General features: G+C 37.0%; 1 protein-coding gene across 1 annotated transcript in view; it reads left to right on the plus strand.

Annotated features, from left to right (window-relative positions):
- Positions 1-20,397, plus strand: part of TMTC4 (transmembrane O-mannosyltransferase targeting cadherins 4) — an 83,430-nt gene that overhangs the window by 26,718 nt on the left and 36,315 nt on the right. The window contains exons 8-16 of the mRNA XM_053933600.1: positions 3,166-3,327; positions 4,230-4,432; positions 7,667-7,838; positions 7,944-8,075; positions 15,410-15,489; positions 15,661-15,768; positions 15,893-16,034; positions 16,704-16,818; positions 17,290-17,402. Of these exons, the coding sequence (XP_053789575.1) occupies positions 3,166-3,327; positions 4,230-4,432; positions 7,667-7,838; positions 7,944-8,075; positions 15,410-15,489; positions 15,661-15,768; positions 15,893-16,034; positions 16,704-16,818; positions 17,290-17,402 (1,227 nt within the window). The remainder of the gene's footprint in view (positions 1-3,165; positions 3,328-4,229; positions 4,433-7,666; positions 7,839-7,943; positions 8,076-15,409; positions 15,490-15,660; positions 15,769-15,892; positions 16,035-16,703; positions 16,819-17,289; positions 17,403-20,397) is intronic.

Genomic DNA, 20,397 nt, shown 5'->3' on the forward strand with positions numbered 1-20,397 from the left:
CAGTTTTCTCAATAGTACGTTAAAAATGTTGTATGGAACAGCTGACTGCTTGATGCAACAAGTTCTCCAGGGTCAGTAACTATATACCTGAAATGATACTTGGAATGGTTTGGTCAAAATAAAGAGAGGGAGAGATTTATTCAGATTCTCAATGACATATTAGACAAGTACATTAAAAATATATTAAGTTAATGGGTCCTAGTAGCTTTGTAGTTCAAAAGAAGAAGCTATGTAAGCACTGATAGTTGCTAGGGATTGATTTTTCTGACTTTCATTGATGTCAATTTATCTGGTATTGTCTAAAGTGGAGTCTGGCACCTAGTATTGGCACTGGCAAGCAAGTAACAGAAACAATCAGCCTCAGATCAATGATGGATAACAGCCAAGTAGACCTACAGCCTACTAGAGCATCACTGCTGTTGAACAGCTAAGATTCTCATCTAACAAAGCAAAAGAATATTCCTTGTACTTTGCTTCAGTCTGGTTTCACTGCAGAGGAGTCTCACTAATGTTTCTGAGTGGCTCAAGTCCTGTGTGGCTTTTAAATTCCTTTGCAAGGAGTGAAATGAGGAGCTGCAGGGGAAATCAGGGGAAGTAGGTTCTCTAGAAATGAAATAATAGAATTGACCAAGAAGGGCTAAGTGAGGACTACAGGAGTGTTTCAGGCAGCAAACAGGAATGCTGGGGAGTTTTGCTGTATAAGGAGACTAATGTCAACTAGAATATGACAAGGGAAGCATCTAGAGCTGTAGGGATCTAAAGCAGAGCTAGTTCAGAATTAAGTGCTGAAACAAAAGGTATTAAGTAGAACCTCAGGAATAAGTGGCCAGTCAACCTCACGACAGTGCCTGGTAAGATCACGGAACAGATTCTCCTGGAAGTTATGTCAAAACGTATGAATGACAGGGAGGTGACTGGAGACAGCCAACCCAGCTTCACCACGTGCAGATTGTGCCTGACTAATCTAATGGCCTTCTGCAATGGAGAAGAGAAGGCTCCAGGGAGACCACCTCTCTAGGAAGCCTGTTCCAGTGTTTGACCAGTAATAAATTCTTTACAATGAGGACAATGAGGCACTGGAACAGGTTACCCAGAGAAGTTGTGGATACCCCATTCCTGGAAGTGTTCTTGGCCAGACTTGACAGGGCTTTGGTCAAACTGATCTAGCAAAAGATATCCATGGCATCCCTTCCAGCCCAAACCATTCTATGATTCTAGGAAATGTCAGAGTCAAACCTTTTTGGAGGGTTATTCTTTAAGCATGAAGAGCTCAGAGTGTGGTGCTTCTGTTTAAAAGAAGAACTTTTAAATGTTTCTGTTTCAGTGAAGAAAACATCAGATGTGCCTTTTCCCTCTTATTCTTTTGGTAGAAGTAATCAATTTTAGCTCCTGTTACCAGCAAAAATCTGTTCTGCTCTTTTCAAGGAAGCATATCTAAGATTGTTTTGCTTTGTTTGATTGTCTGCTTTTTTTAGGCAGATTCTAAAAACTCTTCAAGAACCTTTTTTCTTCTTGATTGAGACAAGTTTCAGTTTCATGCCAGATTTCAGTTCTGAATCAAAGAGGATACAGTAATACTTCTTCCACTTTCACATTCTGCCTACTGAGAGATTTTGTGGCAATTGTGGAATCTGGCCTTAAAGAGGCTGCATGTACTGTTAAATGAAATTAAGTCCTGTGCTAAGAGATTTTGTTGTTAATCTGTCATAAAGCAGTTATAAATATTCACTATATGTGGGGTTTTTTTCGTAGTACAATTTTCTACAGAAGTTATTTTATAGGAAAACCATTCTTAAATCCTCCTTGTAGTAACTTTGGTTACTGAGATGTCCAGGTTGGGAGCAATCATTTGAGCACAAAGCCTAGCTTATGTAAAATCAAAATTACAAACTGCTTTATCCATAGGTATTCAACTAAATATTTTATCATGACTTCATTGTCAATTACAAATACTAAAAAGCAATCTGAAAATTGTTTTAACTTTTCCATCCTTTTAGAAAATAAGTATCTTCAGCCAGTGCACTGATGTCTCTCTTTGTTCAGGAAGCCTACCTTTTTTTTTTTTTTTTTTTAAACTTCAGACATAGTTGATATTGATATCCTAAACAGCTATGGTTGTCCTTGCTAAAGGGCATATTCCACTAAGAAGTAATCATAATTATTGCACCATCTTAAAGCTTTGACTGGTGTATTGTTATACTTACTGATGATTCTGTTTCCAGTCTCCACTGGTGAAGCTTGAAGAATCTCTACAGTATACACTGTTTTGGGGTTTTTTGGGGGGGGGTTGTTTGTTTGTTTGTTTTTGTTTGTTTTTTGTTTTTTTTTTTGTTTTGGTTTTTTGTTTGAGTTTTTTTTTTTTTATGAAAATGATGTGTGCTTGGAGAAAAGTGTTATACGTTCTGGAGAAAAAGATATAAAAGTCTGTCAGATTTACTGTCTGCACCATCACTACTTTATGTTTTATGTGACTTGCCTTCTTTACAGCCTGAAGGGTATATTATAAAATGCATGGTGTAAACCAACTGAGTTAATATAGATCAAACACAATTTTATACTTTTTCTGATCTTGGGTCATTTACCCTGAAGTAAGTATTTTGGACGCCTCTCTGTCATTAGCTTTTTAATCAAATTTTTGACTGTGAAAATTTCTAATTCAGTTTCTAATTCCTGCCAGCTCCTAACTGAGCAGTTTTCTTGGTAAATACCTGTAATTTTACCTCTAAAGATACCTAAGTGGACAAAATTTTTCCATGACAAGCAGACAGCTGAAAATAGCTATTTAAAACTAAGTCCCCAAAGTACTCATCCTCCATTTTAGAAAGAAAAGATAAATTAATTTAATATGCTGTATACTAAAGGCTGTATTGTGCTCAAATTCCCTATCAGAAATTGCCATGTAAAACTACATCAGCTATAGAATTACAGAGGATTTGTAGAAGAGAGTCTTCTTGATGTAACAAGTTTTGTTAACTGATTGAGAAGGAAATTAAAATATTTGCAAAAAATACTTTCCTATTAAAATGTCATCTCTAATAGCAAAAATACACAGGAATAGCTTTTTCTTTCTGAGATAGAGGTGAAAAAGATGTGAATGTGTTGGGTAAGAGAACAGATACTGTTTCTATATGAGGTGGGGTTTTTTTCCTTCTTTCTTTCCTGTAGAATGCTGGGCTACTAAGGAAGGGGCTGCTTTTCAGGATAACTCTTTTAATGTGTGGAGGGGCCGGAATACTTTATATCCGCTGGAGGATTATGGGCACAGGTCCACCAGCTTTCACTGAAGTAGACAACCCAGCTTCATTCGCTGACAGTCTGTTTGTAAGAGTAAGTTACAAAGTTGCTTTTTTTCTGGCCAGCTCAGAATATTTGTTTTTTGTCATAAAATTAAGTTTTCTGTGCTTCGAAGAAACAGTAAAGTGGGCAGTTTTTATGTTTCAAGATATATGTGATGAGTCACCTTCACTTGTGCTGCTGTGATGATTCTCTACAATTTTTTAAAAATAGTATATATATATATATATATATATATTTATATAGTGTATATATATATAATAGAATATACCGTGTATATTCTATATATATATAGTATATATACCATATATATATAGTGTGTGTATATATATATATATCATAGAATATACCGTGTATATTCTCTACATTCAATTTAGCATGCACTGTACACATTGAAGTACTTTTCCATTTACTCACTATTTTCCCATGCATGTAAGAAATTAACTTTTGCTGATTTTCATCCCTTTTCCACATACTGTGCTTGACTTTTCATCTTCTTTCAAAACTTAAGAAAATAGCATGAAGTTCTAATCTGGTGTATTTGGAGTAGGTCTTGACTATATACCTCTGGCAGCATTAAGGATCTTTCTGGAGATGGAGAATGAAAGATGAAGACAGTGGATGATGTCTTCTGATGTTTTCTCCTGTTGTACAAGATTGTTCTTTTTACATATGAATATTGGTTGGAAAACACAGAATTGCATTTCCCTGCTCTGAACTAGAGAGCCACCTAGCTATGTTTAAAAGAAAATTTAAAATTAATTTCACAGCTGTAATTGTAATGGATATGTAAATAGTTGTAGTCTAAAAGTATTCATGGCCTCTTTATTGTGTTACAAGGGAAATGAGGGAAGAGAGATGGACTAAAGTTGCCCACTTCTCCCCCCACTCAAGTTTAGTATCAAATAAATGTTTGTTTTCTCTTTGATTGACAGGCTATAAACTATAATTACTACTATTCACTGAATGCATGGTTGCTGTTGTGTCCCTGGTGGCTGTGTTTTGATTGGTCAATGGGCTGCATACCCCTCATTAAATCCGTCAGCGACTGGAGGATAATTGCACTAGCAGCACTTTGGTTCTGCCTAATTGGTCTGATATGCCAAGCTCTGTGCTCAGAAGACAGCCATAAGAGAAGGTAAGAGACAGTGATGAATTTTAAATGCCTGGCCAACTTGAGTACAGTATTATTTTGTTAAATCCACTACTGATAATTTTAACAATTCAGTGGAACCAGTGTCTAGCAAATGCAGTTCAAATAAATATTTATAGCTGTCATTACAGTTTTATCCCAATTTAGGTCCATCACTGCACACCAACTAGTAGGAAACAGAGTTGGAGGAGGAGGCATGGATGGTTGCTTTATTTTTTCTTCTGAAATGGTATTTTGAGATCCTTAACACTGTAGGTGGTAAAAAGTAATATGTGCTCAAAACGCAGTAGGAAGTTGTTTGTTGTTGCCCGTACTTCTTACAAGTCATCATTTCCTTTAATTTCCTCCTAATAATGGAAGAGAGGAGATGTGCTTTGAAAGCAGGTAGAAATACTGGCCATGGTCATACAGTTAAAAAGTAAAATGCTTGACCCATAGTATGTACTCAGAAAACAACTTGTACTTTACCCAAAGGAACTAAAAAATTTATTGTAAACTGCTCTTTCTCACTAAGGGCTTCTGTTTAACTGTGCAGGTTCTGTTACTATGGATTTTATGTAGACTTAATTTCTCAGTTCCTTAAAAATTTTCAACTGTTCAGTCATAGAATGGTTTGAGTTGGAAGAGACTTTAAAGGTCAGGTAGTTCCAGTCCCCTTGCCACAGGCAGGGACACCTTTCATGAGATCAGGTTTCTCAAAGCCCTGTTTATCCTGGCCTTGAACACTTCCAGGAATGGGGCACTATCACTATGTGTCCTTTTGAAAAGCTCTCTAGCTCTCTTGTTGCCCTCTTAAGGTATTGGAAGGTTGTTAGAAGGTCTCCCTGGAGGCTTCTCTTCTCCAGGATACACAACTCCAACTCTCTCAGCCTGTCTTCATAGGAGATGTGCTCCAGCCTTCTCCTCATCTTCATCACCCACCTCTGGACTTCCTCCAACAGGTCCATGTCCTCTTTATCTTGGGAGCCCCAGAGCTGGATGCAGCACTCCAAGCTGGGATCTCACCAGAGCAGAGTAGGAGGGGCAGGACCACCTTCCTGGCCCTGCTGGACATGCCACTTTGATGCAAGCCAGGATATGGTTGGCTTTCTGCACTCCACGTGCACATTGCTGGGTCATGTTCAGCTTCTCATCACTGAACTCCCCCAGGTCCTTCTCAGGGCTGCTCTCATGCCATTTTCTGTCCAGCCCATCTTTGTTCTTGGGATTGCCCTGACCCAGGTACTAGGCCTTGCACTTGGGTTTCATGAGGTTTGCATCAGCCCACCTATCCTTTCCAGGTCTCCCTGGATGGCATCCTTTCCCTCTACTGCACGGCTGGATGTCTTGGGCAAACCTGCTGAGGGTGCACTCAATCCCACCATCCACGGCACCGACAAAGATGTTAAACAGTGCCAGTCCCAATACCAGCCCTTGAGGAACACCACTTGCCACTGGACACTGGACACTGGGCCATTGACTGCAACTCTTTGTGTGCAACTGTCCAGCCACTTCCTTAGCAACCAAGAGGTCCAGCTGTCAAATCTGTTTCTCCAGTTTAGAGACAAGGATGTCATGCTGGACAGTGTCAAATGCTTTGCACAAGTCCAGGTAGATGATTTATATCACCTGCTCTTCCTTTATCCAGCAATGTTGTACTCCATTGTAGAAGGCTATAAAATTTGTCAGGCAGATTTTTCCCTTAGTGAAGCCAGATTGGCTTTCACCAATCATCTCCTTATTTTCCAGGTGCCTTAGCATATTTTCCAGGAGAATCTGCTCCATGATCTTGTCAGGCACAGAGGTGACCTACTGACCTCGTTTCCTGAGTCTGCCTTTTTCCCTGTTTAAAGCATGAGGGTTACGTCTCCCCTTTTCTAGTCAGTGGGAACTTCAGCACACTGTTATGACTTCTCAAGTATGATGGGTAGGAGCTCAGCACTATCTTAGCAACTTCATCCATCAGTTCCCTCGGGATCTGCAAGTGCACCTTACCAGATATGGAGTTGTACACCTTAAGTGTTCTTGAACCTGACCTTTTCCTACAGCGGGCAGTTCTTCGTTCTCCCAGTCTCTGCCTTTGCCTTATGTGACTTGAGCAATGTGGTTGGAGCACTTGCTGGTGAAGTCTGAGACAAAAATGTTATTGAATACCTCAGCCTTCTCCATGTCCTGGGTAGCCAGGCTTCCCAAATGCTTCCACATTTTCCACAGTCTTCATTTTATCACCAACATAGGTAATTCTATTGTTCAGAGTGCAAAATCTTTTCTTACTCTTCTATTCCTTCGCATCCCTTCAAATGTTAACACTGTACCTGCCTGCCTTTCTGCTGTTCCCATATTTATTTGCATAGATAAATCATTTTGGAGAGGGGATGGAACTCTTGCTACTAGTGATGTCATATTTTCTAGTAAAAAATGCACTGACTAAGCTTTTATTACTAAATAGTTTTATTCAAAAAGTATAGCAAAGGCCTAGACTTGTGGGGATGAGAAAAGACCAGGAGGACCCATCTACCTTACAGTGTAGAGATTCATTTGTAATAAATTAGAATAGAAAATTACCATGCCCGTGGCCTTCGTAAGAAACACCTGACATGGACCTGAGGTTCTTATTCCCTTATGTCAGTTCTGCAAAAGTGAGGTACCTAGATTCTTTTGTCTGAGCTCTGTATAGTCCGTAAAGAGCTACCTGCTGAGAATGCTAACCTTGGTGTCAAAAAAAGGGAAGACAAACTGCTCTCAAAAACTGTGTGTCTCTTCTGTCTGTAGAAGGAGAGTAGATTACTAACTTTCAAGTGGTTAACTACAATGGATTCTACTATTGATGTGTTTGTTAGGAGAAAAACCACCCTCTCGGTTGAATGTGCACCTAAGTTTCTTCTTTAACAGTGACTTATGTTTTTGCCCCCATTACTGTCTTACTAGGTCCAAAAATAGACAGGTAGCTTTTACCATTACTTTTCCTGCCTGTGTGTTTTAAATAGGAGTTATATAATTAATATGTAATGGGGCTATTTTCTGGCCTGGAAGCATGATTATTGCTTTTCTGGAAATTATAGCAATGATTTTTAAAGTGCCTCACTGAAATTTGATCCTAGTGGCTCTCAAAGGCTGTGTTTGAATGCCCTGTCCTATCTGCACATCCTTCTACAATGTTTAAATAAAGTTTATATGTTAAGTGAAAAAGGTACTTTAGTTAAGATTTGTAGTTAACCTGAGAATGTTTCTTGTTTGCAGAATCCTTACACTGGGACTTGGATTTCTTATTATCCCTTTTCTTCCTGCAAGTAATCTCTTCTTCCGAGTAGGATTTGTTGTTGCAGAGAGAGTCATCTACCTCCCCAGTATTGGATATTGTATTCTTTTTACATATGGATTTAGTCTCCTGAGTAAGCAAGCCAAGAAAAAGGTACCATCAAAATAATCAGTAAAGATGTTGTTCAACATCAGTCAGTTGGTGATGAAGCAGTTCAATTGCATGATTTGTTTCTTAACTTGGCTCTCTTTCCTTAAGAAAATTCTGGCTGTGGCAGTACTTGGAATCTTGTTGATAAATGTTATGCGCTGTGCGCTCCGCAGCAGTCAGTGGAGGTCAGAAGAACAGCTTTTTAGGAGTGCATTGTCTGTGTGCCCTCTGAATGCAAAAGTAAGTCACTCATTGTCTTCTAATATTTTTTTTTCTTTTCTTTTTTTTTTTTTTAAGTGTTTTGAAATTTGAGGTCAAGGAGGTATTATGCATAGTTAATATATTGTGCTACAGTGTTATTCACAGTCTTGCTGAGTTCAGGAATGACATTGACATGTCAGACATCTAAATTACAGTGGCAGCATAGTCAAAATACCAGAAAGTGCAAATTACAATATTCAGAACTTGGAGGTGGGAGTGGGGAGGTGAGGGAGAGGAGAGAATGCACTTCAAGAAAGGCATCAAGTCAAATTGGATGTATTGCTAATAAAATCTATTTAGAAGAATTGTGTGCATAATTTCAAGTTATTGCAACAAAAATATCAAAACAAGGTTAGTAAGTTGTAGCAATGGATTCAACTGAAAAATGTCTATGCTGTTTTTAGAATCCTTTCTGTGTACCTTTCAGTGGTATATAAAGCCAGCACAGCTGAGGGACAAAGCAGCATATCATCAATGCAATTGTGGGATGTGGGAGTAAAATCCTGCTCCCACTTCTGCTTTTATACAGCAGCTGAGCATGCTAGACTCTTCAGACTTGGGCACTGAGGAAAGCTGCAGTTTTCCCCGCAGGCTTAGTGAGGGAACAAGTAAGATGGTGGGACTGAATAGGATGTTTCACTGAGCTGAGCAGCAGTGTTCAGCATCAGAGACTGACTCCAGCCTCCAACAGAGGGGACCTCCACAGCAGTCCTTTGACAGCCAAGAGTGTGATCTGTTGGAGCGTACCACTGAGCCCTGATGTTGTCTGAATTTTAGTAAAGAGACTCTTTGAAGAGCCTGGGAGTGCGAATGTGCAGCTTGTCAATAAAAACACATTGATGTTTTAAAAGATTAGATTCCTGTAATCTAGAGTGGTATCTAGAAAATAACAATCAAGACACAGAGTTTTAAAGGGAACCTGTGAATGCTCAACTTCACAAAGAGAATTATAAACTTAGCATTTACTGGAATACAAATATGCAACAGTGAGCTATAAAAAACATTTATGGCCAATATTTGCAACATGGTGGCATTTTTCAGTAGTCTGAGATTTTAATACATAGGAAAGAGATTTTGTATTTTATTGTGTGGCAGTGGTAGGCAACCATCTTCTTTTTAATGATGACCTCAGTATATCTTGTCTTCTGGATGACAAGCACATGCTATAAATGGAGCAAATGCAATCTGTTTTCTTTGTGTGTAACTCCATCCATCTGCCATGGTGAGAGTGCTTTAGACAGATCCACACTCTCTGCCTGTGCTCCAAGCTCCTTGGACTCCAGCCATGCCTGGCTGGGAAGCTGTGTAGCTGTGCTCCCACAGTACTGTGCTTGAGCCGATAAGCTGCGCACAAGCTACCGAACTAATGCAGCTGGTTTAAAGCCAATGAATGTACAGGCAAAACGAGCTTGTGTTTGTCAACACTGGGCACTGTAGACATGCCTGAGCTGTATTTCTGCTGGTGACAGCTTGTGCAAGTGGAAAGCATGGAGATGTGAACCGGGAAAGGATTGTAGGCTCGCATTCCAATTTTGCTGAAGGATGTAACTTTGAAATCACAATAGTAGGGAACTTTTCTAAGCAGGAACATTAAAGAGTCCATGTATGACAGCCTATGTCTTGTTTTCTTCATGAACTCAGCTATATTTATTTAATTTTGACAAAGGTAAATGTAAAAATTTGAACTAGGTTTTGTTTTGATCTTCAGTTGTCTTGAAATTGCAGGCTTCCTTTAAAAATGACTCCACAGGACCTTCTTTCAGTGACCCATTTATTTCAGTGGGAGGCTGGTACAGACCAAAGAATGGCACACAGATAATAGCTTTTTCTTGTTGTTCTTGGAACATATTAAATATGTGTAATGTGGTCATGCTTTACTTCCATTATGTATCGGGATCTCAAAATCTCAAATCCTCAGTAGCAGAAAATGCTGTTCATGTTTTGTTGTACAGCTCTTTTCAATTCCAAATTGTCTGTGTGGGAAGTATAGAGTAAACTTACCCTAATTCTGAATAACAAGTTGTAACAGCACTGCCTTGTCTAATTTCAAGACTCATTTCTTTAAACACGGTAGTGTGGCACAGTAGTGAATCTGGTGCCTTGACACATCTGGCTCAAGAGGATGACATTTAAGATCAACTCTAATAAATGTTGCCCACTGACTTTAAAATTTATTGGAAATAATCAGGTACCATAATGAAGCTACAAATATTTTGACCTCTAAAAAAGTTCCCAATACAGATTTTTAAATGTTTTGAATATTTGTTAATTTATTTTAAATGTTATTTATTTACAATATTTAAAAATATATGTTTTATATATGTGTTATATATATATATATATATATAAAATACGTGGTGGGTGGGTAGGATTTTTTAAGACAGAGAAGCAAGTATGTTACAGATCTTGGTTAAACATGTCCAGGAGCATGTCACACATTTGAACTTGTGTGGCCCTGCACTCAGGTTGGTTTCAAAGGCCATGAGACTGAAACACTACAAATCTTTAATATATTTGGCAGTATTTTCCTTAGCTGAACAGGAGGTGCCTCTGTATTGATTCCATTTTTCCTACCACCTTTTTTCATACTGTATGGGTTGGATTCTTCTCCTGGGGAGAAGAAGCTGTTTCTTTTAGCATTTGTTCCTCTCCTTGGACTAAATGAGAGACATAAGTCAGAAGGAAAGTATCCTAGATTTGTCTTTCTCTCCACTGATGATAAAAGAAGTCCTGACAACTAGAGCATATGTGGATACATAAGATTATGTGAAATTTTGACCCTCTCCTACTGCATTTCACTATTTATAGACATTGCTGGATTGCTCCTCACCTTCTGAAGTCATTACACATTGTTTCTTTTAATTTTAAAGATTATTCCCAAAAATGCTTATCTTACTGCCTTTTTTTTTTTTTTTTTTTTTTTGCTAATGGAAATGTTTGCATTGTTGGAAGAACTGAGTTATGGCTTTTCTAAAAGCTGACAAAAAATAGTAGTTAATCCAGAGATGGTCTTTATCCCTGGATGACTTCCTCTCATTGATTATCTAAATAAATAATTGCAGTTACATTGTTGCACACATGGGAAATAGCCAGCATTTTTCTTTTCCTGGATTTGAAATAACTGAATTTAAATGACTGTAAATTGTTGTGATTTTGTACATAATCTCTACATTCTCCTTGCTACTGGCTTTTCTTTAAAGGATAGAAATTAATAAACATAATTTTTGAAAAGCCATTTCAGTAGCAACTTTTATGCAAAAATAAGCAAGGAAGTTAAAATACTCCCAACACAATGTTACTAACTGCCTTGACATACCGAGTAAGTAACTTTGAAATTTATGCTTTATGCAAACTGCAGTCATTACTGATACAAGTTTGTCAGAGACAAGCTATGCTAATACTGAAAAGGTACAATAAGTTTGTGAGATTGGTTTCTATACTTTCTTAAAAGGTCTTGTAAAACCTCTTTGTTACAGAACAAGATTTAATGCTGCCTGAGGATCTGATCTTTGATCCTTAAGGAAGCGGATCTAGAGGGCATTTCCTTTCGATATTGAGATTTTTTTCTTTATGCTATATATTAAAACGGGATTATCTTCTGAGGAATTTAACTTAAGTGCTGTGGGCTGTGTTTATATGGGTTATTTGCAGTGTTTTGCCACCATTTTAGATGTCAATTTTTGCTTATACAAGCACAGTTATGCAGAAGAATCTTTAGACAACATTAGATACACAAACAAGATGTGAATATCAAAAAAGCTTTGTTTTATTATTATTTAGAAAGCAGAGTTTTAGTAGTAGAAGAAAGAGAAGATTGATGACACAAGCTGGCATTGAACAGAGGCATCTGCATGTTCCTGGAGAAATTTTGACATCTGTGCTTTGCTTTCATCCTTCTCAGTAAATGTTCATATTTGCTGAAAAAGAGATTATCAGCAGCTAGGAAGAGAGAGTAAAATTGGTGGTAATAGTAGTGCTCCAACTGAGGGGATGTACCTCCTAAAAGATTATATTACATTTCAATTTCTTCCTGTTCTGCTTTGAGGGAAAACAAAATCAAAAAATCAGTCTGGCAATCATTTCATTTTTGCATAGGAAAATTTTTTTTTTCCTCTCCTTGTTTAAATTTAACATTTAAATAAGAGTTCAAGTACTATGTATATCTGGCACAGAATAATATGCAGTGCTTTTTTATACTGGCTTCTTCGGTTGATTGAGGTATTGAACAGACAAATACATAGAGCCAAATCTTGGCTAGGCTCTGGTGCTATGGTTAACTTAAACAGCACATGCCTGTTGAGAGAAAGTAGGTTCTACCCTAGGGTGTTTTTACCTGATCTCTTAGATTTCTGAGAATAATGTGTTGCTATGCATCCCTGAAAAATGCTCCTTTTAGAGCTATTACTGTAAAGTAATTGCCTGATTAAGATTGATAAAGGATCGTCTGAGTACAATGTAATACGTCATTTCCAGTTAATATTTAATCATTTAATAATAAAGAGCTCTTAAATGTTTAACCAGGAAAGGAAAATCTTCCCTCCAAGGCTGGCATGCACAATATCTGTCAAAAACAGAAGAACCACACCTCTAGAAATGAAATTTTAAACAACTCACCGGCCTCTCATTATTAAAGACCAGATTCTTCCCACCCATGGTACATAGAAAGCACTTGTGTCCCCGTGTTGTGCAGGAGAGTCACAGCCCTGTGCTCAGCAGACAGCAGTGGTTACTGCAGGCCTGCTTTGAGTGAGTTAAAGGCTGACCTTGGCATCTCTCTGCCATGGCCACTGAAGTGAGAGACACAGCTGGATGGCAGAAGTAACCCACACCTCTCAGATGACTGGATGTGCCTGGGAACGCTTTGCTGCTTCTGCTCTTCAGAGCAGGATGTTACTGCATCGTATAACCCATTTATAAAACAACTGGTTTTGTCACTGGATGTTGATGGTAGGCTGGGCACTTCTTTTGATATGTTTGGTTTCGGGCTTTTTTCCTCTTCCTTTCTTTGTCGCCACCGTATTAAGAGGAACTAAAGCTGCAATTCCACTTGAAGGGAAATTAGAAAACTTACATACAGCAAAGAGCCCTTCATTTCTGGGGGTATTGTATAGAAACATCAATTCCTTTCACACAGGAGCTATAGCTGAGGGCAAAAGAAATACACCATTGAAAATGGTAGTAGTTTATTTAAATAGTTATACAATCAGTTTAATAGAGTATAGTACATCTTTTTAGTTCAGTTCACAAAAGGCATATGTGCACTTAATACTTCATTTGATGTTTTGACTTGGGAGAATTGATATCTCTCAGTTTTCTTCAGACTGCACAATTCTGTTTACATGAGAAAAATATTCTTGCTGCTGGTACTTTTGGGAAAAAATGGATGTGAAGATATTACATGTTTTAAAAAACCTGTGAAAAAATAGAAAGTGAAGTGCTGTTTCCTAACACAAGACAGCTGATATGTGAAAGACTGAGTGGTTGGTGTACACCAAGATTTTTCTCATCTTCTCTGTCCCAGTCTTTAGTCAAATTTCATTTTGTAAAGCTTCTGAAAGAATGAAATTCAATCAAGTTAAACATAATTTTGTTTGCTGATACTGAAGTGTAAAGTTATGTACTTCAAGGGCTAACATCCAGTGTTCAGTGAAATCTTTAAGTATTTTGTGTTCCCACAATTTGTCTTTTAACTGGGTAAAATTTGAATATGTGAACTTCAACATAGATAATCAGAGCAATCTAATTTGGTAAGAGTCTCAGTGTTCTCGATAATATCTGAAAGAGATATATAAATAGAATTCAGTCCTGAGAAACTTCTTTCAGGGTTTCATTTTACTTTAATGATTCCTGGGAAAATGCTGCTCTATCTTTTTGTATTTTTTGACACTGTCAATGGATCTTTGTTTGGTTATTTCTCGATCTAAATGTACCATTCTGCTGCTTCTTTGCCATGGGCCTTGTCATATTATATGAATGTAGAGTACAGTGGCAGGATTTTTTTCTTTGTGGAAGCTGTGCTAGAACTGCTTTTATGGGATGCTGAATATGTGTGCTATTTTATATCTTCCATTGTGAGGAGCTGCCTCTGTGCATGCTTCGTAAGCTTTATAGCATCTCTGCTCTCCTTAAAATCAGTGAAAATACTTTTTCTCCCATTTGAGAAAGCTTTACTTTATTTGTTGATGGTATGTTACTGCATGTTACAATCATATAGAGATGAAATTCAACAATTAAATACCATAACAACTAGGCTCCAACACTCATGTGTGCTGGATCAGTATGTCCCAGATACTGTGCCAATGGCAATTAGGGTTTTTCAGTTAATGGACATGTCAGATAAATCCTTTTTTGAATGTAGAAGGTGAATTAGACTTATCTAAGTGCATTTTGAACCTATCTTTTTGGACTTCAATCTTCAATCTGTATACTGTTTTGAAATTAGATTTTCAAAGTTTGGGAAAAAATAGTGTATGTGTTTGTTTTAGAGGAAGTACATACAATTCGATTTCAAATAGTAAAGTAATCTAAATAATGAGTCCTGATCTGGGTGCTGAGACATCTCTTTTCAAGAGTCAGTACTCACAGTACTTTTCAACCAGGTAACATAGTCTTCTGAGATTTGTCTTAAAGTGGGATTTGAGTTGTCTTCCAACTCAGATTTGTCTTGAAATATATTTATTCCTATTTATTCTTGCCATAAATTAAGATGACGCATCTTCTCCCTGTAGCTCTAGATCTTTCCTTCATTCTTCAGTTTTTAACAGGCAAAGTCTTCAACATGTTCCTATACATATTATTTCAGAAATGTTCTTTGATACATTTTTATCCTTAGATAATAATTGTGCCTGTTACCTTTTTTGGGGGGTTTTTTTGTGAATGTTGAGTTTCTTCTAGTTTATGCTATAATGAAAACAATGTTTGACACATTGCTGTAGTGTTCCTTCTGCTTTGAAGGATTAGATAGATTTGATTTGAGTCAAACTTTCTCTTACCTGGCAAACAAATGAAATTAAGAGCAGGAGGTCTCCATACAAAATGCCTTGTGAAAGGTGTGGTGGCCTCATTTTTAAAACTAGGAAATTAATAATCTTTCTTAAATAGCTGGAATAGGTAAGCTGATCTGTACCTCAGATTTTGTCTTACTGTCTTCATTGTATGAATTATCCAATCCTAAGTATCAACCTACACCAAAAGCCAGTAATGAATGACACAAGTGCTGACTGTTTCTTTTTAGAGAAAGAATTTTTAGCTACTTGATTCCACAAAATATCTGACTGTGTGGCATCTGGTGGAATATCCATCTGTGTTTTCAGGTGCACTACAATGTTGGCAAAAACCTGGCTGACAAAGGAAATCAAAGTGCTGCAATCAAATACTACAGAGAAGCTGTAAGGTATTAGAAATTTTACTCTTTAATGATCTTTCCTAAAATTGCTTTCATGTTTAACATGAAGAAAATGCTTAGGTATTCATTTTCATGTTCTGCAGCATTGCAAAGCTAGCAATTTGCATATATTAATACATGGCCGTACATAATAATAATCTCTTGAATTTTAAATTTTAGGTTGAATCCAAAATATGTGCATGCCATGAACAACCTTGGAAATATTCTGAAAGAAAGAAATGAGCTCCATGAAGCAGAGGAGTTGCTGTCCTTAGCTGTGCAAATACAGTATGTTTAGACCAATGCTAAGCAGTGTTTTGCACCAACTGAACCAAAATGATACAATAGGATTTTGTGTTTCAAATGCTTAATTGTCTCTCTCTTGCTGTTTTTTTTTTCCCAATTTGCCCAGACCTGATTTTGCTGCTGCATGGATGAATCTAGGAATAGTGCAGAACAGTTTAAGAAGGTTTGAAGAGGCAGAGCAAAGCTATTGGACAGCAATTAAACACAGAAAAAAATACCCAGATTGTTACTACAATTTAGGGCGGTTGGTAAGTGCTTTTGAATAAATGATAGCTATGACTGGAATCTGTGTGTATTTCTGTATGTATATATAGATAGATTTATATAATTCTGCTGTAATGTTAAAAGCTGATAGTTATCCCAGTTTGCTTATATTGCATTTTATGGTGATTTCATACTTTTGTAGCTTTTCCTATTGCTTTCCCAGTATACTTCCTTCCATACAACCTTTGGTAATCCTACTTTATCATATAAAGAAGTATAAACAAAAATACAGATTTAAAATTCTTTTTTCCAAAGGTGTTATTAATAATTTCCCAATGTTTTGCATTCATTATTATATTCTTAGCTAGTAGAACTATGCAAAAAAATTCAAATTAGATTTTTGGAAATATGTACATTAAATATTTACTAAAACTCTTGTGTAGAGAGAAATTGTATGCTGTTTCTTCTACTTATTCTATTGGTACATGCATATTTGAAAACAAGCCTCACTTCCAGAGAACAGAAAAGGAAAAATAGTATATAGCATTCTTATCTTCCATAATACAAGAGTATTCCTTTTACATTTATTTTTGTCTATAGAAAGAAATCCTACTAGAAGGGACAAGACATTAATGACTTTTTAGTGTCTTTAGTGAATAATAGGAAAGTAAAGCAAGCAATAGCAAAATTACTGGATTTTTCTTTTGTTTTAGTATGCAGATTTGAATCGCCATATAGATGCATTGAATGCATGGAGGAATGCTACAGTCCTGAAACCAGAGCACAGTTTGGCCTGGAACAATATGATAATATTGCTTGATAACACGGGTAAAGGTCTATTTGAATGTTTTAATGAATAATTCAGTGTCTAGAAAAATTTAAACCTTTATCTGGTTTTATCTAAAAGAATCTCTACCTCTTTGGCTACCAGACACCCTCTAATACTATAAGAATGCCTTCTGACTCAGTGACTTTAAAGCATCACTTGAAATCCAGCCCATAAATTGAATTTCTGATACTTACTTAAAATGCCATCATTATGCAAGCATGTTTGTATTATAAATTAAATTCCTGAACTTTGCTTTGTTGTTCTTCTGAAGGTGTTATTTGTTGAAAACAAGATGGAGATATTCTGTTGCCTAGTCTACAGGATTTTACATTTGTGTGTGTGTGTGTGATACCTGGTTTTCTCTAAAAAATTATGCAGTCAGTTATTTGTAAAATATGTGTGCTTGCAGCATGAACTAATAAGGCTGTGTTAAAACGTGCCTTCTCTTTTTCTGCTACCTGGGCTCCCAGGCAATCTAGCTCAAGCAGAAGCAGTTGGAAGAGAAGCCCTGGAATTAATACCTAATGATCATTCTCTTATGTTTTCCTTGGCTAATGTACTGGGGAAGTCACAAAAATATAAGGTAGGTAACTAGAGCTTTTTGACTCTAGGGCTTTGGGTTGGTTTAGTTGGGTTTTTTCCCTTAATTAAACTCCATCTACGTTTTTTGTAGAAACCATTTGAGGAGATCATTGTGGACTATGACTTACATAATCTGTTTAAAATGTTTCAGTGCCCTTTTCTGCCATAGAATTGGTGTGTGATTCTGTCTTGAGCTTATCTCTCCTTATTTTAGATGCCTGGGTTACAAATGTTGCTGCCCTACACTATGTCAGTGGTCAGTGGAGAGAAATAGGCTCTTAAGCACGCTAGAGGGCACTTAGGGTCTTGTGTTGCTTCACTGCTGAGGGAGAGAGCCTGCATTGAATTAGAGACCTTGTTTCAGGAACTCAAATTAGATGGGACAGGCTAGTCCTTGTGCTTTTGCTATGTATTCTGTGAATACATATCTATAGATAAGAATGCTAGCCTTTTTGCCTCAGACACGATCTAAAATATAGTAATATGAGTTTGTTAATCACAGAGTGTGGTTGGGTGATCTCAGAATGCTATGAGAGAAAGTACATACATTGCTTAATGTATTTAACTTTTTCTTGGTTGCAGTGGACCTGCATGTGAGTGGTACCTCAGCATTTCACTACCTTCATTTGCAAGTAGTAAATGTAATGAAACTGATGAGAATGACTTGTTTTCCAAAGGGAATTGTATCAGATGATAAGCTTATATGACAGAGAATAAATCATATACATATAATATAGTTAGTTGTTTAAACTGACTCTATAATCAGTGATTTAGGTGTATGATAGGGACAAATTAATAATAAGTCCTTGGTGTTCCTTAGCAAAACATCATTTACTGAACCTTTTTAAAGTTTTTTTAGGCTTTTAAGGGGTTTGATGTCTTTTTGATAGCGATAATGTTAACAGCACTGCAGGAACATCCTCATTTATATACAAAGTAAGAAGATTCTATGATATGAAACTTGACAGGAGGAAATGGCCTAAGTTGCACCAGGAAAGGTTTAAATTAGATATTAGGAATTTTTTTTCACAAAAGGGGTTGTAAAAAATTGCACCTGATTGCCCAGGGAAGTGATGGAGTCACCGTCCCTGGAAGTGTTCAAAAAATGTATGGATATGGCACTTGAGGACACGGTTAATGGTGGTGCAGGGTTTACAGTTAACCTCATGATCTTAAAGGTCTTTTCCAACTTTAGTAAGTCCATGATTCTCAAAACAGGTACATTTTTCCTGTAGTTACTGTGACCACTTATATTTCTACAGTATTGTTCAGCTGTGGAATCCTGACCTGTCCACATGTGAGGCCAGGGCCTGTGACAACCCTGCTCTGGCTTTTGTTTGTGTTAGTAATGCTTTTAAACAGCCTGTTACTGGTTTTCTATACTGGCTGGGTTTTTTTCCTTGACACTAATTATTTTCTCTCTCCACCTGAGACTGTTATAAAATACGTATTTTAGGTTGGTTTAGTAAAGTTCCAGAAGAATACAAATTAACATCCAGAACACATAAGGTATAAGATTATGGAGGAGGTAATTGCTAGAATTATTTTGGTGAGTCAGGCCTGTGGAAGAATAGAGGATTTTATAGTCATTCATCAGGAAGAATATGTAGCATGGCAGAATAAAGAGCATTTATGATGAAATAAAGTGGAAAAAAATAAGTTGAAAACAAGCTAAAAAATTTTTCCAGTTGTAGGAGAGACAAGTATCTCTTAGTGCATTTAAAAAATAAAAAAGAAGATAATGGTTTTGATTGCCAGCCCTGAAAGATTATTATGCTGCAGGAGAATGTGTTGGAGACAATGTAGAAGTAAGAGTAGGGGAAAGTGCAGCTTTTAAGTCCATATTCTGAAAAAAGCAAAAGGAGTAGTGGAGCCTAGGAAAAAAAACAGGGCGCCAGTGAGTGTTTTAATAGTTCAATATGGAGTAGTAGATTTGTGCAGAGCTTAACTAGTCACTAAAAAGTGATGGGTTATAACAGGGAGAGCAAATTAAGGGAATTGGAAAGTGGGCTCACTTACAAAGGTTATGATCTCAGCAGCTGTATTTGGCATTGCCTGGAAAGAGGAGATACAGATTTGTTTGTAATGAGAGAATGCTTACTGACAAAAGAAAAAAAGCATGAAAAATTCAGATTTCTTGTCCACCCCCTCACCATGTAAAAACAGAAAAATGGACGGCTCTTCGAGAATTTTTATTGAATGGAATTGGAGGGGAGGAATGGGGGATGGAGACTGTCAAGGTGATGGAGGTAATTTTCAGAGTGCTGCCTGGCTGTGTCTGATGTGTTGTATAACCTCAGGCATTTAATTTATTAGGTCACTCGTTATGTGTCTGTATAAAAGTTGCTACTATGCTGGCTCTACTATGTTGTCATGCAAGAAGATTTGTTCTGGGGGTTTTTGTTATCTTTTATTTTAAAAGACACTGAGTCAAAAAGGTTTTATTAGGTTGTGAGAGATTTCCTTCCAATAAGCATACAACATTCTCCTTCAGTTTCAAATGCATTTTCATTTTCAGCAGAAGATAGGTTTCCTACGTCACCAAAAAAAAAACCCACAGCCCTTTATTTTTTGTTTGTATCTAGTGATGAATGATTTATTGTTCCAGAGAGAAAAGCATATAAAGGATGAGCTGTTTCTGTGGCTTTTTGTTTGGGTTTTTTAATTAACATCTGTTATACCAAGTTAGACTCTCCTTTGAATGCTTGTTCTTATCTCAATTGATGAAGAACCAAGCTATCTTTAGTTCTTTGAAAAAGATGTGTGCTATATTTTTGTTACATATACATCTATGCTTTTTCTGTTAAAAGTGCAATAAATTGAAACCATTCAGCATTTTTTGTATTTGAAATAAAGCCAGACTACAATTTTGTGGCCTTGGCAGCAGATGGAATGCGGTGTGCTTACCCCAAGCCTTTGCTATATGCAAGCTGCAAGTTTCTTGGCAACACTTGAAGATTTGGCAAGATGCAGCAATTTGAAATACCACTGATATA

The sequence above is a fragment of the Vidua chalybeata genome, chromosome 2 (genome assembly GCF_026979565.1).
Source record: "Vidua chalybeata isolate OUT-0048 chromosome 2, bVidCha1 merged haplotype, whole genome shotgun sequence".
Taxonomy (NCBI): domain Eukaryota; kingdom Metazoa; phylum Chordata; class Aves; order Passeriformes; family Viduidae; genus Vidua; species Vidua chalybeata.